The sequence below is a fragment of the Euleptes europaea genome, chromosome 7 (genome assembly GCF_029931775.1).
Source record: "Euleptes europaea isolate rEulEur1 chromosome 7, rEulEur1.hap1, whole genome shotgun sequence".
NCBI classification, from domain to species: domain Eukaryota; kingdom Metazoa; phylum Chordata; class Lepidosauria; order Squamata; family Sphaerodactylidae; genus Euleptes; species Euleptes europaea.
The window spans coordinates 54,057,740-54,083,158 of record NC_079318.1 but is presented as its reverse complement, the minus strand read 5'-3'; the positions used below and the strand labels follow the sequence as shown (position 1 = coordinate 54,083,158).

Genomic DNA, 25,419 nt, shown 5'->3' with positions numbered 1-25,419 from the left:
CAGCCAGACAACTTACAGAGTGGAAGTCGATAACGACTGTCATTTATTTACAGCTAACTGCATTCAGAGAATGAGACAAACACCTCCTCTTGATGAGCTTCAGCCTCCGCCATACCAAGATGACAGTGGCTCACCACACCTTTCATGCACACCCTCTGAAGTTGGGGACAGCAAATGTGAATTTTCTCAGTGCAGCAACAGCCCAAGATGTTCATATAAGTGCCCAAGTGAAGGAAGTACTGGCCATGAAATAGAAAGCTTTCATAACAAAGGATACGAAGAAGATGTGCCCAGTGACAGTACTGCTGTCCTTAGCCCAGAGGTAAGTAAAACAATGTTTCAGTTGTACTGAAAATGTTCAGGATATAATGAAACAGCCTTGGTCTGATGCTTTGCAGGAGGAGTCCCCAATCATTTTGAGACTATGAGCACTTCTAGAATTTTATGGATGAGTATTATCACAAAATGGCTGCCATGGAGGGTAATCAGAAAATGGCTGTTATGGGGTTAGGGTGTCCAGCTCTGGGTTGGGAAATACTTGGAGATTTTGAGGGTGGAGTCTGAGGAGGGTGGGGTTTGGAGAGGGGAGGGACTCCAATGCCATAGAGTCCAACTGCCAAAGTGGCAATTTTCTGATTTCTGTCGCCTGGAGATCGGTTGTAATAGTGGGAGCTCTCCAGCCACCACCTGGAGGTTGGTAACCCTATGTAGGATGCTGGCGCTATCACAAATTTGGGAGGTTGCAAGGCAACCATCCTCTTGTGATGGCAGTAGCTGTTTATGAATAGGTGCTTCCTGCTGACACAAAGGTGAAAGCTTTTGAATGTTTCTGAAGCATGTTGTGCCCCAGTCTCCCAGCAGCCCAGAGCAGCAGCAAGAGCAAAAATGAGGAGGGAGATGGTGTTATGTAACGTGGTGATGCCACTTCTGGATCTTCATCTGGAAGTGAAGTCACAACATTAAGTGATGTGCTGCCCCTCCCCATGCCCTGCCCCTAAGTCCTCCAAGTAGGGTTGCCAACCTCCAGGTACTAGCTGGAGATCTCCTGCTATTACAACTGGTCTCCAGCCGATAGAGATCAGTTCCTGGAGAAAATGGCTGCTTTGGCAACTGGACTCTATGGCATTGAAGAGTCTCCCCAAACCCTGCCACCTCAAGCTCCGCCCCCCAAACCTTCTGCTGGTGACAAAGAGGGACCTGGCAACCCTAACTCCAACTAGGGTTGACAATTGCCCGGTGGTGGCGGATAAACTACCACCCATCCACCGGGCTGCCCACTGGCCAGCTGGGGGCCAGTGGGCACTGTGGGCACATGCGCGCAGACGCTGCGCATGCGCCACTTTTGGGTAAACCCGAAAGTGACGCGGACGCTCTAGCACCCTCAGCTAAAACTCTATGGAAACCATAGAGTTTTGGCCGGGATCGCTGGAGCATCCCTGTCACTTCCAGGTTAAACCGGAAGTGACATAGGCGCATCGCGCGCTAATGCCACGGCTCCATGAAGCTCCCGCTGGTGGAGCTGCAGGGCCTGGCAAGCCTACCTCCAACCTCTCCAAGAAAAGCCAGGATTTGTGTTTTTTGCTTTGACAGAGAGGAGCTTTGTCAAAGATGCAAATGCTAGTACTTAAAGGCACCACCTTGAGGATGACTGTGTTAGAGCCTTGTTTGGCCGTAAATGCAGGCCTCACCAATTGTCTCCTGCATATTCCAGCTGAGACACAGGTCAAAGCCTCTCCTTCCCATGTGAGTCACAAAAAGGACCAAAGCCTCCATCCAGGCTCAGTTTAAAGAGCCTTTTGCGGCTCAGTACACGTGGAAGAAAGCAGCGAAGGCGAATGTTAAAGGAGCAGAGGTCCTAGAAATTGGGAGCTGAGCTGTGGGCCCAAAAGGGTAGCTCCTGAGCAGAGCAGAGCCTCTAAGCTGCTTGTCCTCAGAATATGTGTTCTAACTCCGAAACTCTGTCAGAAGGCAAAATTCAAATACGTGTGGTAAAATTATCAGGATGGATAGTTGTGTTAGTCTGTCAATAGCAGTAGAAAAGAGCAAGAGTCCAGTAGCACCTTAAACACTAACTAAATTTCTGGCAGGGTATGAGTTTTCATGAGCCACAGCTTACATCGGAAGAAGTGAGCTGTGGCTCACGAAAACTCATACCCAGTATGGTAAAATGATCTTGCTCTGTATAATCTTGCTCTGTATAATGGTCTCTGTGGTGCTTCATTTTGGATACCAGGCCTCTCTGTCCTCTTTTCTCTTTCACCAGAATGTACAATTTATAAAAAAGAAGCTTTGCAGTTTCTGGTATCGAAACAGTTACATGGGCTGTTTTATACTGAAGCCCTAGTGTTTCATACAGAAGCCTTTGATTAGAATCCTTAACATTTGTAAAAAAGATAAATACGTTTTCTTTTTGTATGAATGATACAGGCAGTTTTGCATGACTCATTCTTCCTCACAATTAATAATGTGCTTGGAGGATATAAATATGCAGCATATAAGCATTCTTATTGTATTTCAAGAACAATGAATTTGGTTATTGTGTAGAAAATACTACTGTGATTGGTCACCTGAATTAATCTTTAGATAGAAAATATTACAAATTGTTGCATTTGCTGGGGGCGGGGTACAATCCATGAGAAACGAACTGAAAAAGGAATTTAATGCTAGGCTGACTTGATGATCAATGCAGGAATACCATGTTGGAATTTTTCACCTCTGCACTGCATTGACTCAAAACTGATGTGAATTAAGTCCACGCAGATGTTCAAAGAAGCTGCCATCTTCTTTACTGGCTGTGACAAAATGAGTTCAACACACAATATTAGATACATGTTAGAGGTTTTTAACAGATGAGTAGTGAGCTCTGTTACTTGGAAACTGTAATCCGATAATTTATTGGTTAAAAAACGATCTGGTACATGCAGGGTTGCCAACCTCCAGGTGGTGGCTGGAATTCTCCTGGGATTGCAACTGATCTCTAGCTGATGGAGATCAGTTCACCTGGAGAAAATGGCCGCTTTGGAAGGTGGACTCTATGGCATTTACCCCACTGAAGTCCCTTCACTCCACTCCCCAAACCCTGCCCTCCTCAGGCTCCACTCTGAAAATCTCCAGGTATTTCTCAACCCGTAACTGGCAACCCTAGGTAGGGCTGTCGATTCGGTTCATCCCGAGCCGAAAAACCGCCGAATTTCCCCCGATTCGGCGGTTTTCGGTTCGGGACGAATTGAATTCAAAAAAAGGTGGGAAACGGGGGAGCCGAATTCCCCGACTTTGGGGTGTTCGGCAAATAAATTTGGCAAATTCGGGGTTCCGCTCCCCCCCCCCCGCGCGCGCCTTCACGGTACTTCGCTGAAGGTGCGTGGGGGGCCCTTTAAACAGATCTGTGCCTCCCAGCTGTTAGGTGCAGATCTGTTTAAAGGGCCCCTCACGCGCCTTCATGGAAGCCCCGTGAAGGCCCGTGGGGAGGGCGAATTTTTCCCCAAACTCCGGATCTCGCGCCGAAGTTCGCGGATCCGAAGCAGGGGAGTTCGGACTTCGGCACGTCCCGAATTTAAACCGGCCAAATTTTGCCGAAGCCGAACTTTTCCGAATTTTTTTTTCAACAGCCCTAACTCTAGGTACGTGATTGGTGGGATTTGTAGTCCTGCATCCAGTGAGAAGAGGCCCTTTTTAGAATTTGGGGGGAAAGCAGCAAGAGTTTGGAGTTGAGGAGTGACGGGGGAGGTTAAGAAGGAGGTAGTGATGTTGTTTATGGAGTTTGAAAGGAAAAAGTCTTTACTAAAAATATAGGTTTGGATCCAGACTAACACTGCTGACGGTATAAAGATGTCTGATTGCGAAACACAATTTTCCTATCTCCCTCTCATGGAAGCCCCCAAATGCCCCCTGTAATCCTATTACTAAAGGAGGTAGAAACATTAGTCTGGATCCAACCCATAGCCAAACAAGCAAAATAGGATACAGTTAATAAGTTAGCATTTGTACTGAGATCTGTTGCAATTTAGATGGTTGAGTAACTAGGGCAAAACAATGTATATTAACTTCTGAATCAATTCACCTGCTCATGCTTCTAAAATACATGTTAATCCTAGTATAAGCAGGGCTTTCTTGTAGTGGTACTCACTGGTACTGAGTACCAGCATGTTTTGGGTGGGCTCTCCAAAGGAACTGGCGGAAATCAGTGCAATCGTATATGAGTCCTGGCATCTTTTTTGTTACAGAAAAAGCACTGGGTAGAAGTTTGGATATTTTATGTTTTTGTTCTTCCTAGTAAATTGCTTCCTTTTAAAGAAACTGGTTTAGAGTTCCTTGGAGTCTCTTAGGCCGTTACCCATTTACCAGGAATAGGGCAGGAGGTAATTTTCCTTAAAGTGGACTTTCACTAAAGCTTTGGTAAAGCTGATTGTGCATATTCACAGGTGCACCTTAAAGAAGAAAACTGAGTGGCAGCAGCAGGAAAGATGTAGAAATAACTGGGCAGGGAGTCAGTGAAACACTCTCCCTGGATCCACTACTTAGGCAAAACTGGCCTAAATACCATCTCACTAGCCCTGCTCTTGTGCCCTCAAACACAATGCCACAGGTGAACCCTTCTCCTAATGTAATATGTGAAGCAGAAACTCACATACCCCTGTAAAGTCATGTTGGCTTAGCGCATGGGTGTCATTGCCACATTAGGTCTGTGCACACTTGCTTTGAACAGTATATTAGAAGCATAGAGCTAGATGCACAATTGCTTTACATCCACAGACTTTACTTTTGGTTAACAGGCAACTTAGCCCAAAGACTGGGACTTAGTTCTAGATTTTACTTATTTTTACTAAGGTTTAAACCCCATTCTGTCATGGAAGCTCGCTGGGTGATCTTGGACCAGTCTAACCTACTTCACAGGTTTCTTTAAAAACATTTTTTAAAAATTATTTCACATAAACATGAAACATGCAGACATATAAACATATATAACAGAATAGTCTGCTACTTCGCAGGGTTGTTGTTAGGATAAAATGGAGGAGGAGAGAATGTTGTTCTCCCATTGGGGAGAAAGCAAGGGTAATAAATAAACAAATAAGTAAGCAAGTAAGTAAATAATTGCTTGGATCCAACACAGCATTTCTGAGGACTGAATCCAGGAACAGCATCTTGGGGCACTTTGGGTGCTGTTTGAGCTAAGTGGTGAGAAAGTCACCCTTAAGGTCCAGAACTCTATCTAGAGAAATGGGGTGCTAGATCCAAGCCTTGGTATTAATTTTTATAAAACCACACTCCAAAATCTGAAATGTTTGGCCATGTGCATGTTCAGCTAAAACCTACAGTGCAATCCTAAACGCAGTTAAACCCTTCAAAGTCGATTGAAGTCATGGTATAACTCAGAACTGTGTAACTCTGTTTAGGATTGCCTTGTTAATCCCCCTAACTCTTTCCCCCCCTTCCCCTCCAACATTATCTTGCAACTTCAGCCTTTTGCAAAAGCTGCTCCTGCTCAAAGATTTAGGATCATACCGCTCTGAACTTTTTATCCCTGTCTTTCTCTCCCTTTTCTGATTAGCTCTTTTGGCACGCTGTAAATGCATCTTTCTTCACACGGTTGGTTGCCAGCATGTTGTCCTCCCTTGAACAGTTGATTATCTTCCATTGAATGGTTGATTATCTTGTGTGTGAAATGCACAAACGCATCAGAGCATCCAGGCTAGCAGAAGCATTTCGAGGACGATTTTAGTACAAAACACAAAGGCGTACGATTGTATGTTTTCACCAAAACGTATCCATATAGTTGTAGATCTATAAACGGGAGCATGCATATGTAACAGCCTCTCTTTCCTGTTTCATTTAGGAGGTGTCAGCTCGAGGATCATCATCGCAGATCCCTAAATCGTTTGATCCCGAACCAGAAGCTAAATATGGCACGCTGGATGTGACTTTTGACTATGACTCGCAGGAACAGAAGCTTCTGGTAACAGTGACAGCTGCCACAGACATTCCTACATATAACAGGACAAGTGGAGGTTCATGGCAAGTACACCTGGTTCTCCTTCCTATCAAGAAACAGAGAGCAAAAACCAGCATCCAGCGGGGTCCGTGCCCTGTCTTCACAGAGACATTTAAATTTAATCATATTGAATCTGAGATGATTGGGAATTATGCAGTACGCTTTAGACTGTACAGTGTCCGCCGCATGAAAAGAGAGAGGATTCTAGGAGAAAAGATATTTTATTTAACCAAATTAAATCTTCAAGGGAAGATGTCAGTACCGGTGATACTGGAGCCTGCGTACAGTATTTCCGTGAGTATTAAGGCGAATAAGTGTGCAATGACATTTTTAAATAGAACGCTCACTTACACCATTAGTAATTAAAGTTCCGGCACATTTGTCAGCTGTGTGATGGGTTAGGACAGTGGTCGGCAAACTCATTAGTCAACAGAGCCAAATATCAACAGTACAATGATTGAGATTTCTTTTGAGAGCCAAATTTCTTAAACTATATAGGTAGGTACACTGTTTATTAAATTAATAAACTTTAATTAAAGTTTTAAGTCTTAATTAAACTATAGGTACACTGGGGGGGAGATGTTAGGGTTGCCAGGTCTCCAGCCACCACCTGGAAGTTGGCAACCCAGTAGAGGAAGGGAGGTGGGAGGGATGGAGAAAGGAAGGAAGGAACTGGGAAAGGAAAAAGAATGAAGGAACTGGGGAAGGAAGAAAGGGGGAGGGGCGGAGAAAGGAAGGAAGGAAGGGAAGAAAGAAAGAAAGAGAAAGAAAGAAAGAAAGAAAGAAAGAAAGAAAGAAAGAAAGAAAGAAAGAAAGAAAGAAAGAAAGAAAGAAAGAAAGAGTGGGGGAGGGACAGAAAGAAAGAGGAAGGAAGGAACTGGGAAAGGAAAGAGAAGGAAGGAACTGGGGAAGAAAGGATGGAAGGAAGGAAGAACGAAAGAAAAGGGGGGAGAAAGGAGAGGGGGAGGAGGAGGACGGCGGGGATGGCAGGCCTTTCTCTGGCGGACGCACGGCTGTTGAGGGGCCACCTGGCCCTCCGCGAGCGCCCTGAGGAGGAGGAGGAGGCGGGCAAAAACTGCCGGGGGAGAGGCGCCTGAGAAGGAGGAAGAATGAGTATAGATGTCATGTCACCATCCTTTTTGGGGGGCTGTCAGCTCCAGGAATAGAACTTGAATTTATGATTTGATGGTGGAACAGACAGTATAACCCATTTGGATACCATATGTGGACTTCTTGAACCAGTGCTGGAGTAGGACAGATGCTCTGGAATAATTAGGAGAAAGACAAGCATGGTAGTTGACTGCATCCCTCAACTGTATGATAGTTGACATCCAGCTATAGGGGTTGATATGCTCCCACATTGGAAGGAAGTCAGTCATTAAAGAGAATCAATACTTGGTTCCTGAAGAACAAAAAGAGTAGATGAGTCAGAGAGTTGCTCCAGAGGTCCTTTAGAAGTGGAGGTCTATGATTTGTCCTTACTATTTGGTATAGTACTGTGATATAGGAAACTGAGAAGGCTGTTATCTTCTCATTAGCAGAACATGACTTCTGCCATTGTTTGTACCTAGGGTTGCCAACCTCCAGGTACTAGCTGGAGATCTGCTAGTACAACTGATCTCCAGCCGATAGAGATCAATTCACCTAGAGAAAATGGCCACTTTGGCAATTGGACTCTATGGCATTGAAGTCCCTCCACTCTCCAAACCCCGCCCTCCTCAGGCTCTGCCCAAAAAACCTCCTTCTGGTGGCAAAGAGGGACCTGGCAACCCTATTTGTACCAGACAGATTGATATATTGAGAGAAGAAGCATACCATATATTCAGCAGGACTTACTGCTAGGGAAGAGTGCATAGGAATCCCTTGGAATTACAGCTCAACTCCACACTACAAAGATCAGTTCTCCTGGAGAAAATGGATGCTTTGGAGGGTGTACTCTTTGGAGGGTGGAGGCACTGTACCCCACTGAGGTCCCTGTCCTCCCCAGGCTCCATCCCCAAATCTCCAAGAGTTCTCCCCAGGCAACATCCCCAAATGTCCAGGAGTTTCCCAGCCTAGATCTGGCAAGCGGACCCCCATCCCCCACCAATGACTGGGGGGAGCTGGTAATGTAGAGTGCAAACTGCTTTGCATATATTACTGCAATAATCTTTACAACAACCTTGTAAGGTATGTCATTATTATTATGCCCATATTGCAGATGAGGCTGAGAGAAATGCCACCTTGAGCATTATGGCTTGGTCCACAACTCATTCTCTTCTCTGCTAGTCTACATTAGCTTGGCAAAGTCTGACAACTGCCTCCCTAGCAGAAATGCTAATCACTGTTTACTCTTGAAAGGTGGTGTATATATGTAAAGGATCGTTTTAGTAGTGTAAATATTACATTTCACTTACTTTATATAAATTCTAGGCAATTTGCAAACTAAATTCTAGGCAACTTGCAAACTACAGTAACAACATAAACTCATAGTACTATAGGCAACATCTAATAAAACAGGCATTCTATTAAGCCAGCTGCTGTTAAAGTAAAGTTTTTCAAGCTGCAAATCCAAGTGAATTGCAGTGAGATGCTTAAATTTGTGTTCACTGACTATATTAATGTAATAATGTACAAAAAGGTTTCTGATGAAAAATGTTTGCTGAATCTTTTAAACTGCAAGTGTGATGAATGAGAGCTACACTCCTCTTTTGAAGCAAGGGTCTTCCTGCCTGAATACCTGAGAAATCTCATCTCTGTCAAGAACATGGGTCAGTTTACAGGACTGTAGGCAGAGAGGAAAAAAATGGAGATCCCCGATTAGTGTGTTTGTGTTCTTTGGTCAAGGAGCACCATTACCATCATAGGAATTGCTTTTCATAATAGTCTGGGATAACAAGCCCTTATTCTGGAGTGTGCACATAATTTTATCTTCTGCAGTTCATGTCATAGCCAGTCATGTAAACAATTTCTGAGTAATGTGGGCTGAGTGTTATTGCCCTGGAATGTGTGAGCTCCCTGGGATAATGTAAGTGACTTGTCTGAACAAGTTGCTTTGAACAACTGTCAGTGAAGTCAAGATCTGAAAAGCTGTAGGTGCGAGGAGGTTAATGGGGCAAGTGCACAGGAGATTTTAAAAGAGAGGAATCAATATTGATTTCCTAAGCTCCAGTTTGAATTTTCCCCTCTACTATTTTTTCAGTATTTCTCAAACAGTCCAGGGACCCCCTGAAGTCTGTGAAAACATAACCCTCTCAGTTTTCTGGGAACAGGAGCAGGGCCTTTACCTCAGGGAAGAGGGAAGGAGTTGCTTTCCCCCCTCTCTCAAAGGGTCTGAACCTGTAGAGCCACTGCCACCCACAGTCACCTAGTTTCCAGTTCACCTCGGAGCACTAGCGGGAGGCAAACTGTCCTCAGTCTTAAGAATTCTAATGGGCTGAGTGGCACCAAGAAGGTACAGCCCTAATACTGTCATCATAGTTATTCTTGTATAAAATGGTTTTCACTCTGTTTTCCAGTGCAAAGGATTTCATCCTATAGACAGACACAAGTCTGCATCCCTAAACAATAACAGCTAAAGGGAATTTCCAACTGAATGCCATTCAGAGTTTTTGTGACGCTTGTCTTCTGCGGTTTCTATGAGCAGCTCTGAAAATTTTTCCTGGCCCCTTTTCACCTCTGTCAGCCAGCGTCCGACTCAAACGATTAACCAATAAGGAAGATTCTCACAGTCTCCAAGGCTTAGTCCTTTCCAGTCAAGGGATGAGGTTGACTAGAATTTGGGTTAGGCCTTTTGAGTTATGGCCCTACCTTTTGAGACCAGACCATATAGGCCATGTATAGGCAATACAGACATTTTTCTTAAACTTGCTTTTAAAGTGTAGGGGATGTGATTGTTAGTTCTAAGCACACGAACATCCCTTGCATTGAAACAGAACCATCTAGTTCACTATTGCCTGTTCCGATGGACAGCAGTTAATAAGTAGAAGTGTTTTTTTTTCCTGAGCCCTGCTAACCTTTTAAACTGAAAATGCCAGGGACTGAGCCCAGGCCTTTGGGCATGAAAATAATGAAGTCTTCTGAGCTATGAAGAATTTTTTCAGGGCAAGTCAGCTCATGCTTCAGGTTTGGTCCTTAAAAAACAAAAGCAGCAACTCATTCATGCACACACAAGTCTCCATGCTGACCTCACCCTACCTGTCATGAGGCTATACAGAACCATATATTTTCTCCAAGTGCTTTGTGGAAAGGCGAGAACATGTGCTTTTCTGGGAAAGCGAGAAGCTGATGAGCAAATTTGCTTCCTAAAATCTTTCCATAATTTATTTTAAACAGGACACAGTTCATAAGATTTAAGCTTCTGGAACAGCAGTGCCAATGTCAGTTGATTCCCTACTGCTGCTGCAGATTGCTGACCTGACCAAAGTTTTGTTCCTGGGGAAGTAAGTGGACTCTCAGAAACAGCATCTGCAGAAGATGCTACTTATAACCTTTAAAGCCCTTGGTGGCCTTACATATCTGAAGGACCATCTTTACCCATATATCCTTGTGTACCAGTGATGGTCTTCTAGCTGCTACCTTCTGGTTCTCCTCCCTCTTAAATTTGTCCACTTGGCACTTCCCAGTCCTTTTGAATAGTACCTCCCACTTTGTAGAACAGGCTTCAAAATGAGGCGGGGCCACTGCCCTTAGAAGTCTGCTTCTCAGCAGGAAGTCTTGAAACGCCATTTGATTTGCTAGGGCTTTTGATGGAATTTGAGCTGCAAGCTCGAAGGAGGGTAATGGGGCTTTACTGTATTACCGGTATGTGTCGTTTTGATTTGGAATTGTGAGCCACCTTAAACCACAGTTTGGGAAAGGCAAGGTACAAATATTTTAATAAAGTGGAGGTTGACGGTGGGACTGGGGAATCAGAGGAAATTATCACTCCCTTTTTCTGATAACTTAAGTGTCCTTAAGTCTTTGGGAAGTGTGATTTGAGACAGGACACTATTTTATTGTCGAGTTTTGCTATTGTCGAGTTTTGCTATAAACCTTGTCAGAAACTGTGAGCTGGCCACCACTGAATGACTAGTTTTCTGAAATACTCAAAGGCCACAATCCCACACTGAAGCCACAAGATAAGGAAGCCACAGGCCTCAGTTTGCAAGATCCGAGCAAGGCTGTCAAAGATAGGACATTTTGGAGGACTTTGATTCATAGGGTCGCCATGAGTCGGAAGCAACTTGACGGCACTTAACACACACACAGACAAGTGTCTTTAACTGCTGAAGACTTGTCTCTGGCTATTTTTAAGCAAATAATATGAAAAGTTTCCCTTGAACCATTACTGTATTTTTCAGCCTGTAGCAGAAAGATATGGCTGCAAGCAAAAGTTCCTTACTTGTGCCACTGTCAGATGCTAATGCGGGTGATAAAAAGGGTATCTAGGCAGTGTTTTTAATACTTTATCATAGCACATTCTAGACAAATTAAAGAATATATCTTGTCATTTTTTTCACTAAAATGTACTGTGTAATTTTTATTAGAAGACTTATAAAAGCACCGCACACGGTGCATAAAATGAGAAAAACGGCACTGGGGTCCCATTGTTACCTTGCTGAATGTCTGTTGAGGAAGTTGGAACACTGATTTGCTAGAACATATAAATTCTGTTTTGTCATTTCATTTTGAGAATGCATTATTCACAATAGCTTCAGTTTGGGAACAAAGCTGATTTGTGAATAGTGTGGTACTTGACTTCTTAGAATAATTTGCCTATGTGTACATTTCCAATATCATTTATGATTTCAGGAAGGAAATTTGATGTAATTTTAAGTGCTCTCTGGCAATAAATTAAGGCTGTACATATTTTTTTTCTAGAGTTTTAGTCTCTTGATTATACTCAACAAAGGGATTATAGTTTTATTTGATTTTACTTTAATCAGTGTTTTTTTTGCCCATGACAGGAAAAGTTGTTTTTAATAGACCATCCACCATGTTAACTTCTTGAGACTGATCCTCCCCCCCCACACACACACACAACAACAAATTACACTAAAAGGTTTTTAGAAAGTTGTCTTTAAATAATTTGCCTAACAAACTGATTAAGCACTTTAATAAAAACTTAATAACCATGGATTCAATAGTTCTTTTTAATATTCTCACTGTACTATTACAATGCCATATGTTGCCGGCACTGCTCCCATTTCATAAAATAGGTCAAGAGTATAGCCCAATTCAGACCTGTCTTCTTCAGCTGAAGTTGTAGTGTAGCTAAAATATGAACAACAATTTAAAAAAGTACAGAGCTGGTCAAAGGAACTGTTGATTCTTGACACAAAGAGGATAGCAGAGTACCACCTTTTTGATGCCAGATTCTGTTTAAATTTCAGTGTCTTTCTTGCCATGTTTGTATTTTGGTATTTCAAGGGGCATGGTGGGCTGCAGTGAAAATGGAAGGAGGGAAAGTCGTATCCTCTCACAATGCTTTGGATCCAGCTCATTATATTGACAAGTCTTCACATACATCTTTCTATGAGCTGAAAAATATGAATGAGAATCCTAAACCAACCCCCCTTTATTAATCAGTCCTAAAACAGTCTCTCCTTTATTAGAACGACACTTTTCCCATTAAAACTGTTATTTCCGTTAAATGTTATTTAGAAGGTACATGTTGCATGTAGAGTCCAATTGCTAAAGCAGCCATTTTCTCCAGGTAAACTGATCTCTGTCGGCTGGAGATCAGTTGTAACAGGGACATCTCCAGCCACCCCCTGGAGGTTGGCAACCCTAGAAGGTGAGGGCACAGGCAGCAGAGCTTATGAGGAGGAACTTAGCTGGTGAACAGTAAGGGAGGAGGTGGGCCTTCAAGTACTCTGGCCACAAGCCATTTACGGCTTTAGAGGTGCCAGAAACAGCTGGGAAGTGCAGATCTTAAGCCCAGTGCAGATCTTTCAGGGTGATACAAGCCCTTTATCCCACGCCTGACAGTAGCCTTGCTGCCACATTTTTGGGCCAGTTGAAGTTTCCAGACCATTTTTAAAAGCAGCCCCACATGGGACACATTACAATAATCTAACCTTGATGTAATCACAGCATGGATCACTATGGGACAGATTTAATTAGTGATATCAATTATTCTGGTAGAGGAAGTGCGGTGGGGTCTTGATTGAATTTTCAGATTCCGATTTCAGCATTGCATGGATTGTTCTTTTCAAATTCCCCTCTCCCCCTTTTTAAATGTTAAATAAGTTGTCGTGAGCTGTTCGGATCAAGTTAGAATTTTTTTTAAAAAACGGCAAAGGAATAAATGTGAAGAATGGATTGTTTGGCATCTTGGTTGCTTAAAATGCTGGCAAATGCTTTGCTTTTTTTTTTGTTGTTGCTTCCAGGGCTGTGACTCCCAAATGAGCATGTCAGAAATGTCCTGCAGTGAAAGCACCTCCTCTTGTCAGTCTCTGGCACATGGCTCAGCTCCTGAAATCCTCATTGGGCTGCTTTATAATGCCACAACTGGAAGACTAGCAGCAGAAGTGATAAAAGGCAGCCACTTCAAAAACTTGGCAGCAAACAGACCACCCAGTGAGTGGGATTTTTTTTTTATCCTAATACTTATGCTCTTGGGGGGATTTCAGTGGTGGGGACTTCAATCCTATCATTTAGTCTTACCCAGTCAAACTGAAATCGTGCAATCATCAGCTAATCTGTTTCATGTTTTATATTGCCAGTCAGTTGGGAAATGGCAGAAATCTGAAATTCAAAATATTAGTTGCGATTTGACAAGATCGTTTTAATTTTTCATGATGGACTGACTAATAAATTACTTTTTATCATAATGATTAATTGCTAAAGTATTCATGCCTCACATCGTGGAGCCAAAAAGTTACAATGTCTTTAAAAAAAAAAAAAAAAGAGTGCCAATGACTGTAAATGAGTGAGGCTTTCGCAGTACTGATACTGACAGAAGGGTTTGTTAGTGTGTGAGAGCATAAGTCATATCGGTAGGGTTGCCGACCTCCAAATACTAGCTGGATATCTCCTGCTATTGCAACTGATTTTCAGCCAACAGAGATCAGTTCACCTGGAGAAAATGGCCACTTTGGCAACTGGACTCTATGACATTGAAGTCCCTCCCCTCCCAAAACCCCAGCCTCCTCAGGCTCTGCCCCAAAAACCTCCCGCAGGTGGCGAATAGGGACCAGGCAACCCTACATATTGGCATTTGCTCTTTAGATTTGTTTCTCTAAATGGAAGTTAAAAAAATTATTCTTGATATCAAGTGTGAAGAAATGTCACTGTGTCACTGGCTTTTTTCAGACCAAAGCAGGTTTACGCTGAGTCCCTTTGAAGTAAGGGGGCCTGGCTCCGGGGTTGATTGTGTGTGTTACATGCAGATGATTCCGGTTGCAGTTTCCTGGCATCTTCAGTTAAATGATCTGAGATAGCAGGTGTTGGGATAGACCTTTCTCTGTCTTGGACCTTGGAGAGGTGCAGAATACTGAGCTAGATGGATCAGTCAGAGTAGTCAGAACTGAACTCAGTGTTCTGACATGGAATAAGGCATCTTCATGTGTTTGTGGAGAGGCTGCAATTCGGTGTACATACAGAAGGTCCCAGGTTCAATCCCTGGCAATCTCAATGAATGAATCTGACATCTCCATTTTAAGAGCAGATGATACCAATCTAGATAGACCAAGGCAACTTCATGTGCTCATATTTTATTTATGTTGTTTAGTCCACCTTTTTCACAGGGACTCAAGGCGGATTACATGTAGTGAGCCAGTACAAATCACAAAAAGGGGACATTTAATAACTAATGCATTCAGATTTTAGAAGTCTGGAACCACCAGAACGAACTGAAGCATAGCATAAGTATTCACATGACACATTGAGCCATACGGAAATTACATAAATAGGATCCTATTGACAATAAGCTAAACACATTAGTATAGACTACAGTCCTTAATCATTTATCCAAGCAAGTTTGTAAAGCCATTTTGTGCAGCGCAACCCTATTACCTGAGCAGAAAAGCCCTCTTAAATAGTTCAGTTTTGCATCGTTTGCAGCAGGCCAGGAGAGTGGGAACCTTCCTGACCTCCTTGGACAGGCCATTCCACAAGGTGAGAGCCACAATGGAGAAAACGTGTATGGGCAGTTGTTGATTTTGCCCATTTGCAGGCTGGCACCTACAAAAATCCCTGCTGACTTCAGCGAAGTTGTTGTGGCAGGGCATAGGGACAGAGACAGTCCCGCAAATAAGAGGACCCAAGGCCATGAAGGGCTTTGTATGTGTTAGCCAATATCTTAAACTCATCCCAGTAACAGATGGACAGCCAACGGAGCATCTGCAGAATGGGGTTAATAAGCATGCTCTGTCTAGCTCTGGTTAATAGCCAAGTTGCAGCACTCTGGACCAGTTGGAGTTTCTGAGTTGATTTTGAGGGGAGACCATTGTATAGTGCATTACAGTAGTCTCATCTTGATGTTACTGTGGCAGGGAACCAGGTGGCCAGGACAGCCGTATCAAGGTAAAGGGCCATCTTATGAGCTAGGCTGAGTTGATAGAAAACCATTTTTGCAGCTGCATAAGCGTGCTTCTTCAGTAATTAAGTTGGATCTAGTATGACCCCAAAGCTTTTAACTGAGTCAGCAAGGGTCAATTGCACTCCATCAAAAGAGGGGTGATTTGGCCCATTTGAAAGGAGAGGAGGAGGCCGTGGGAAGAGCAGCAGGGCAAGACGCCGCAATTCCTTTTCTGGCCTCCTTGCTGGCTGCCATTTTACCATGGCATGCCAGCTAGAGTGTTCCACAGTCCCCCAATGGCCCCCCATCGCAGGCCCGCAAATGGGGACTCTAAGGTTAGTCAGAGTCTGGCTTTTCAATAGCAATCCTTTGAGTCTGATCCATTAGGAATGATTTGAACCAGTTCAACATGCATCCCCTGATACCTACTGCTGCGTCCAGGCACCTCAACAAGGTGATCTATTGTATCGAATGCTGCAGATAGATCCAATAAGAGCAACAGAGAGGCTTGGCCTTTGTCTACACTCAAACAGAGGTTGTCAACTGAAGCTAGCTAGCAGTCTCTGTCCCATAACCTGGCCTGAAACCAGACTGGAAAGGGTCTAGGGCAGATGAGTTATCCAAGAAGACTAGGAGTTGATTCACTACCACTCTCTCAATCAGAAATGGTAGATAAGAGACCAGATGATAATTGGCCACATTGTTTTTCTGTAGGGTTTTTTTTAAGTAGTGGGCAAATAACCGCCTTTTTGAGTGGCTGAGGGAAGGTGCCCTGAGTTATTGACTTATTTATAATAGATGTAAAGGGTGTGTTGATGTGGTCCTTACATGATTTTATATGAGTTCATTTTGCGTGTAGTAACAAGATGGGACCAGGCACACATGGTCTGGGCATCCAGGTCCAACCCCTGGCAGCTCCACATTCATGATCCAGTGTAGAAAAACAATCAGCAGTACAAGAACTGTGACAATGCTCTAAAGATTATGGGGAAAGAGATCAGAGCTCTACCTGAGGTTTCATTTTCAGCAGCAGCTGTCTGTCAAGCATAATATCTAATTCATCACCGTGATGCCTGTGCAGTCCCAGAAAGCTCTGGAAGTCATGAGTTACTCCTCCCCTCCCCCACGCAGATGGTTAGCGACACTTTTCAGCATGAGGAGAGAGGAGCTCCCATTCCTCAGTTCTTTCTCTGGCGCCATGGAGAGAGGTTGTGTTTTCCCTAGATGTGTTTATTGTTTCTCTTTGGTACATTTGTCTTTGCTTTTCGGGGCCAAATGGTGGAGTTCCTCTCCAAACTTTATGAGTAGAGAGACTTTGGAAACAAAAACAGGGAACTCGTGGTCCTTCCTCGACTCACTGTGGTGTTGTGGAGAGCTCTGTGCAAAATAAAAAGTCCAGTGTCCCCTTCAAGACTAGCAACATTCATTTCAATATGAGCTTTTGTGTCTCACAGCCCATTTTGTCAGATTGATATATGAAGGAAATACCACCTGACGATGTTAGTGTGACACACGTAGGCTCATAATGGAATAAGTCTTCCTAGTCTTGAAGGCCCCGCTGGACTTTTGTTTTATTTTGCTATGACAGGCTAACGTGTTTGTGTGTGTGTTAAGCGCCATCAAGTCACTTCCGACTCATGACGGCCCTATGAATCAATGTCCTCCAAAACGTCCTATCGTTACCAGCCTTGCTCAGGTCTTTGCAGTCATCAGAGCTCTATGCAACAGTCCCCTGCTGTGTATTTATTTGGAGCTGCCCCAGTGGTGTGTTGAGTAGGTAACATGTGCTAACAGTGTGGCTAGCGAAGCCATGCATCTTTAATTATATTTAAGGGGATCCTATCCTTTAGGTTCAGCACTTTAGTTCAGATGAATGAGGTGGTGTTAAATGTAAATGCGTAGATGAATTAAGAACAAGAGTGTACCAGCCAAATTAACTTTTCAGTCCAATTATTTTTCATTGTGTTGTTCATAATATACACAGGGTGCAAATCACTGACTGCTTACTTAATTGTAATCCCACTGACCTCAAGTGGGAGAACCCTAGTTTAAGAGGTCAGTGGACTGACCTTTATTCAAAAAGCTGTAGTTTGCATGAAAAAGAGGAAGGCCTGGTAAAGGTTATGCTATGGTTTATAGTGCTGTAGCCTGATCTTTTGCATGAATCTCTACGTTCTGTATGTTTTAAACCATAATAGGTATAAAAATTAAGATATCCCATTAGTTGAAACAGTGTAATTTTTTTTTGGTTAAAGATTACACCATGACCTTGCAAAATTATCATTTCATTAAATTGTACCCACCAATCCTTTTGTTTGGTTCCTTTCTCTAAAATGAAATGCTAAGGTTTTGTTTTCTTCCGCTCTGGTGAATAATGTTTCCTCTTAAACTTTAACCTTTGATCCTCTCTCACCCAACTATTGACATCTGGTCATTATTTCTTTTCCTGCTTTCCACCCCCTGTTGTCAGATGGACTGTTCTGTTGTCTAAAACACTTGATAGGTGGACAGGTTTATATAATACGAGGTGAGTTTCTGTAGAACCTAATTGGATGTTGTCTTTTTCATGAAAAAGAAAGCTGCCAGCGCAAAGCTCTCTACTGCTCTCCACCATGTTGGTTTCTGACAATGTACATTAATTAACAATTGTACTCTTAATGTGGAGGCAGACCTTATCTCTGACTATGGATGATGGTATTCAAAGGTTTGTGAAGTGAAAATCTGAAAGAACCACCTGGACACATAGATTTTTTCTATAATCTTTTGTCCATCAAAATTTTCCAATTTCATGTATAAATAACCCTCAAAAGACAGAAATCTGTAAGAAAGCCAATACAAATGTCTACGCAACTGACAATATTCAGAGGCCTGACACTTGAATTCAGGGTGTTTCTTCCCAAGAAAATTGGAAAATATTATAATAACAATGAAAGCATTTTTGTGCCAGTGTCAGATGTTGTGTTAATGAATTCATCTCTGTGATCCAGTGGCTCCAGTGTACACATGGAGTTCCACATACGCAGAAGCTTCCCTGTTCTCTTCTCTGATCAAATGCTCTAGGATTGTATAAAAGAGAACAGGGATTTTCTGTGTGTTTAGGATTTTGGACTGTGGCCTAAACAGTTTAATTGTAGCTTGAACCTAGTACTTCTGAAAAGCACCATAATGTGCATCTTAAGCAACTGCACCCAAGTAATTCATCATACCATGCATTAAATCACTTTGTCCAAAAATTAGGCACAAGCAGCTTTACTCACATGAGTAAACATCAATTTTTCCATGCATTTTGTCACAGTTTGGTATTTTTAAACCCAACCAAAAAGACTGAATATGAAACCACATCCAAGCAGAGAATTTTTCTAGCAAACATTTCATCTTGAGCTCCCTTGATGCTACCTACCACTGTGCTCCACCTCTCATTTTTTACTTGCAATTTTATTTTTTTCATTTCACTTTTTGTTCACCCATTTACATTACTTAAAAACTCTGATACGCTTTACAGTGCTGTGGCCAGTTGTAGCTTGCTAAGTGTTAATGCTATCCGTGTCTGCTTGATGCAAATAAGCAAGAGTTAATAAATAGGAGAAGGATTATGAGGTATACCTTTAAGTAAATAAACTTGTTGGGATAAATAAATAAAGTAAGTAAAAGTTGAAATTAAATGTGCTCCTCTGTATCGTTACATTGCTAAGTTCAGCCAGCTATTCAAAATACAATACGGTATACACCATAACCTTGAAGATGTTATATTTTTGTAGGAGGAATCTATTGTCTAAGACAGCTCATGTTCCAAATGGTTTGTTTTGTAGATACCTATGTTAAGCTGACATTGCTGAATTCTATGGGTCAAGAGATGTCCAAATGCAAGACATCCATCCGAAGAGGGCAGCCAAATCCAGTGTACAAAGAGACCTTTATTTTTCAGGTGGCACTGTTTCAGCTTTCTGACGTGACACTCATATTATCTGTGTACAATAAACGCAGCATGAAACGAAAGGAAATGATAGGCTGGATTTCTTTGGGGTTGAACAGTTCGGGAGAAGAAGAACTAAACCACTGGACTGAGATGAAGGAATCCAAAGGACAACAAGTATGTAGATGGCACTCTTTATTAGAGTCTTAATGGTACTTGTGGCTCTGCTGTCAGGATTCATCAAGGCTGCCACCTTAGATGCACCGAAGATGGCATTGCAGAAATTACAAATTCAACATTCCATTTTAACAAATGCACAAAATGCTGTGGATGGAGTAACTTTTCACATTGTCACTTCACTTAACATCACTGATTTCAGGTAAACCTGTACCGGACAGAGAAGAGACAGCAAACCCAAATTCTGATTACAACCTTTCCAGGACTGTTTCGATTTTAACTTTCAGTTTGGCAATTGATAGGTATTTTGTGTAAATCCTCTGTTCTTGCAATGTCCTCCAATTGTGTGGGTTTTTATTTTTTTGTGGTGCTATGCTGTGATGTATATAAACTGTCCAGAAGCAGATTATAGATAGAAGGGTGGCTAAGCGGTAGAACCAAATGCAACAGCGAGAGAACGGTTATAATTTTGGCTTACTATTTGATTTTAATAATAGCACTACAATCCTCTCCCCTCTATGCATGAACAGACATGCATGCTGGTAGCTTTAAACCAGACCCAAACACAACTCATGCCTCCTTACGTTTAGTGACAGACTCCCCCCTCCCAGACGGTTAAAGGTGGTTTGATGCTCATAGTGTATACACACAACAGAGCAGTATTGCTGAATCTAAGCAGCTCTGAACCTGGTCAGTGTCTGGATGGGAGATCTCGTGGGGATCCTATGTAAGCCCCTTTGAATTCCCTAACGAAAGAAATACAGGATGCAAACATAATTAATAAATAATACCACTTCAGAACCTCACGACACCTATTTGGGAGGGGCTGACAGTGCAACAAAGGAAATATGTACAAATTATGGAAGCGCAGTCTCTCCCAAGCCACTTTCAACTCTTTTAATACCTGTTCTCAGTCGCCAAGCTTCATGTAGAACTCTGGGGATGGTGCCTTTAAAGTGTTCATTGTGCAGGATCCATTGTCTGTCTAGTTCCCCTGGATCTCCATGAAATCAAGTCTCAATGTCTCAAGTCTCAATTCATCTCATTTTCCTGAAGTCCACCGCAGGAATACTCTGTGCCACACAGTGGACACTTTTTCCTGACCCCTGGCATGTATTTCATGCTCCGAAGGGATTTGGGAGCTTGTGTTTCTCAAACACTGGCCCTCATGCCACAGGGCAAATCTGTTCTGAAATTCAGAGGAGTTTCAAATGTCTGCAAGGAGGTGGGATGAAGGTCTGCCATTCAAAGAAAAGAAGTTTTAAAAAAAGATTATATCCAAGCTCCTAGTTGCATAAGTAGCTCTTTGGATCCTGGCTTTCTGGTTTTTATTTTGACTAATTTAAGAGGCTTGAAGAGCATGGATGTATTTTGTCTTTGGACATTTAGATGTTAAAATCTGGACGTTAAAATGTCTGGAGACAAGGGCTGGAAGTCGTATATTCACCCTTTCTAGTCCCCAGACCGAGCTTTAACCCCCAAATGACAGTATGGGACCCACTGAGGCACTAGCTTGTAGAAAGTACTGACAGGACATCAGAGTAACAACAGGAAGAGAAAGAGACCTGCCTGTGCTAACAAGGAAACTTCTCCAATCCTGAGTCACCTTATCTTGTCATCACTGCTCAATGTTCATGCAAAGAGAGACGGGGTGTGTGATGCCCTTTCTCTCCATGTATGCACACTAAGAGCAAATTCTTCCAAAAAGCAGCAAAAAGCTAGCCCTCCTGAGGTCCTGATCCATGGCCTGAAGACCACTTCGTTAGAAGGAGTAAACTGGTAACACCACTAAAACTTTATTTAGTCCCAGCACTGTGCAAGGCATCCACAGTTAGTATACTTTTTTTTCTGCCTTGAAAATGCAGCTTCATTTGGAGATTTGGAGGCTCAGAGAAAGTATTTCACAAGTCGGCAGGCTCCAGAGTTCTTGCAGCGAATTGTTTTGCCACTTTCGAGTAGATTTTAGGGACTGTGTAGCACACTGAAGCTTTGAGATTAGGGGCACGGTTTGCTTGCCTTGAGGTAAGGCTGGCATCGTGGAACTATTTAAATACACATTAAAAATTCTTTTGTACATATCTGAGGATGGAATCTTTATGTTGTGAGCTTAGTAAAAAAATAATAATCACAGATTAATATCCAGATGTCAGTTGTAATTTAGAGATGAGGATAGTGTGAATTATTTTTTTAAAATCTTTACAATACAGATTCACAAATTTGGTTTTTTTTAACATAGGCTGTATAAAATTGAACAAGCTCGTTATTTGTCACTGACATTTTCACAATATTTTTGAATGCGGCTATATTTGTGATCAGAGACTTTCAAGTATTGCATGAATGGAGCATCATATGAAGGATGTATCAAAATTCTTAACGAACACTTAAAAGATTCCCAACTGTTGTCTTGAAATTGTTATTCAGTGCCTTTAATGTCTCACCACTTAAATTTGTACCTATAATGTGATGCTGAATTAACTGAATTCAGGATTGATTTAAAAGTTTACCAAATGAATTTTCCTTCCTGTGTTGCATGGCACAAGAAATGTAATTTTGTTAAAACAAAACTATTCAGGAACTTTTGTGAAGAGAAACGCTGTTGATAATAGTACAATATCATATACTCTTTCCAGTTTTGTTTCTTGTTACATTTTCAGTGCATTCTTTTATAAGGCTTCTTATAAAGCAATGTATGTTCCAACATTATTAACAATTTTAGTTGAATTGGAGCTAATGGGAGTTTACTTATAGATCTAATAACACAATTCCAAACATACTTACCAGGAAGTAAGCATTATTGAACTCATTGGAACTTATTCCTAAGTAAATATGTATTTATTGGGCTGTAAGACTTGCACTGACACAGTGCCTTGAAGACTGGGTTATATACAGGACAAAAACAGATAAACAAAACTATACTTCATGAAGGTATTCTTAATTTTAAAATGTATTGCTATGTCTGCGATTGTGATTATGATCAGGGAGATCCTTAAAGAAGAAAGTTGTAGTTTCATATACGCTTTGCTCTTGTAAGTACAGTAACTCCTAGAAACAGATACTGTTGAAGACAAGATCTCTATAAAAAAAGGAAACTTCTTTTTGTGTAATAATTTGCCCCTATTAATACCATGCCCTAATTTTCACATTAGTTGCCTTGTTTGGGAATACACGAGTCATTTGATGATAAGAGAAATTAAAAACCCTCTTCTGTTTTTCTTCAGGATTATTGTACATGCATTAAATTGCAGGTTCAACCTGTATTGCCACAAGCTAATCTTTTTTACAATGTATATAGGAACACACTGTACAGATATATAGGAAGGCCTTAAAGGAATTTAAAAATAACATAAGATACCAGAACACCGATCACTCTTTTTCAGCATTCTGTATCAACTTCACCCCTTTATTTTGCTATTTAGAATTGGTTACCACTGTTACCTGAGTGGGGTCGTACCTCAGTGAATTAGCAAATGCTTTGTTTGAGGCCCCAGGATTAATCATGAATACGTTCAGGTAGAGAATCTGAGCCTGAAAAATATCTTATACTACTAGCACTTTGATGTAGGACTGCATCCACATGAGGGGGCACATGGAAAAGCACCCCTGCCGTGGCATCAACTTCAAGCAGAGCAGCAGCAGCATCCACAAGCAATCATTCCCACTTTGCTTGCTGCTGCAACCACCCTCTCCTCTTCTTTTCCCCACTGCAATTATGCAAAAGCACAGACACCATGGCACTCGTACCAGGTCCTCCAGAGGCCTTTCCCTTCACTCTCCCTTTCTCTACCAAGTCATACTGTACAAGTCATACTGTGCAGCTCAGCAGGGAAAGGGTAAAAAAACCTTTAAAGAACTAAAAAAGGGGAGGAGGCATGAGGCAGTGAGTTGCCCCATGCCATTTTGAATGCACAATTTGGTTCTGCCCCCGTCCCAGTAGCAGTAATCGAAGGAGTGTCCCACATGGACACTCTGCACAGCTACTGAGCTGGATTAAAACAGGCTTGTTTTTAAATTTGTTTTCAAGGGGGAATCCGCAGAAACGCCATAAATCATGCTTGATATGAGCATGATGTCATGTGGATATTCTCTTTTAATGCAGGAGCTTCATGTTTTTCATGCCGGGGGAAATCCTTGTTTTTAAGCAGCCTAGGAAGACATAAACTGTGTCTAAATTGTCATGTACAATGATCATGTGCCTGTTTTGATATGTATGCACTCAAATGGGAAACTATATATACACTCTATGTTTCTTTATAAAAATGCAGTGATATAGGCAAGTTTAGAAAGACCGTGTACATTTATTTTTCCACCAGCAGCCCATTCCTGAAGGGAAGGGCTGTGCCAGTGACTGGAAGCAGCTCAGCCACACTGCCTCCAAAGGAGGTTTTGTCCTCCCCCACACACTGAGGCCAAAACCTTCCCCTTACATGGAAAACCTGTGCAACTGCTCCATTGGGTTGCACGGGGATAAGCCACCTCAAAAGGTGGAATATCTCCATGTAAGGGAAAGGGGCCATTCCTGGGGCAATAGGCTTAGGAGGCTGCCTAAAGGCGGCTCCTCCCCTGGCCTCCTATAGACTTTTATCTTTGAGGCTCAGGAATGGGAGTCAACAAACAGCAAAACAGCTAAGTGTGGTTTAGCTGCTTTTTCCTACATGCAGTTGCTATCTGAATAGAAAATTTTTCACACCTGATTCATCTCTAATGGATCTCAGGAAATAAGGCTGGGAAATACTTTCTCCTAAAATTCTAGAGATCTGGTGATCTAGGCTGGCTGTCCTAGACTAGAAGTATTGTTGATCTGTCCCTGTAGCTCTTTTCATGATGCTTGCAACTCACTTTGGGGTTAATTATTTTTATAAGAGCAGCTACTGTGCTGTTAATTCCTGAGTTGACTTGTGCTTGTAAATTTTGATTTCGTTGTTGACTATGAAATCTAATTTCCCCATTGCAGTCAAGTCTATGATCTATGGGCTGTACACAGCATTGAAAATGGCAGATATTTAATAATTCCTCTAATTTTGTGACTCAAGGAAAGTTGGGGAAGGGCGGGTTATGAGATCTTGGTGGGCTGCAACAAATGGTTGCTGTACCGTGTATAGTCCATGGGCCACAAATGTAATGGGGAAGTTCTTGATACGAATTCTTCAAAACAACAAATAGTAACAAATAGAAAGCTACGCCAAGCATTAAAATGTTGACATGTAACATAGCAAACCAAACTAAGGCCTTAATATTATTTCCTCAGTATGTGTCCAGAGTGGTTGCAGGCAGACATTTGGAATTTCTCTGTCCCTCTGACTACCTCTGTTAGCAACGTAAACTTTTTTCTGACTGCTGTCTAAAGCATTATTTCCACCTTATCTCAGCAACATTTTGAGATAGAGTCTTGATTGAGTTTTCACACTTTTAGTTGTTCTGAACATATATTGAAATGAGTGGGATAATATGCTTGGAAGAACTGTACCCAGTCCTCTGATACCAGATAGCAGTTTCAGTTAGGACCATTTCCCTTTTGCTGTGTGGTTGCTACGACAAAGCTGATCCTCTAGAACTGGCTTCCATATTGCAGCTGATCATATTGGTACTTCCCACGCATGCGTCCCTTGTTCATCAGAGTGTGGGAAGTACATGTGTAGTCTGGCCAGCTTAAATGATACAAACATTACCTATATGGAGCCAGTCATGAGGAATGGTCTTTTTGTCAGAAACTACAGCACAGATATACCAGATGAATTGACCAATACAGCTATATTTAAAGAATATTCAAATCCGCTCTCTTTTCTTATGGAACAATGCAGCAATTATTTCTGCATTTTAAGGAAAGAACTGCTTTGGTATTAAGGAACAATGCAAGTT

General features: G+C 42.1%; 1 protein-coding gene across 4 annotated transcripts in view; it reads left to right on the top strand.

The window, feature by feature from the left end:
* Positions 1-19,611, top strand: part of SYT14 (synaptotagmin 14) — an 83,042-nt gene extending 63,431 nt beyond the window's left edge. For 2 of the 4 annotated variants that reach the window (XM_056852962.1, XM_056852960.1), the window contains 5 exons: positions 54-322; positions 5,834-6,283; positions 13,342-13,531; positions 17,944-18,000; positions 19,283-19,611. In XM_056852962.1, the coding sequence (XP_056708940.1) occupies positions 54-322; positions 5,834-6,283; positions 13,342-13,531; positions 17,944-18,000; positions 19,283-19,596 (1,280 nt within the window). In that variant the 3' untranslated portion in view covers positions 19,597-19,611. The remainder of the gene's footprint in view (positions 1-53; positions 323-5,833; positions 6,284-13,341; positions 13,532-17,943; positions 18,001-19,282) is intronic. The other 2 variants (XM_056852963.1, XM_056852961.1) reach the window with 1 other exon arrangement.
* The last annotated feature ends 5,808 nt before the right edge of the window (positions 19,612-25,419 follow it).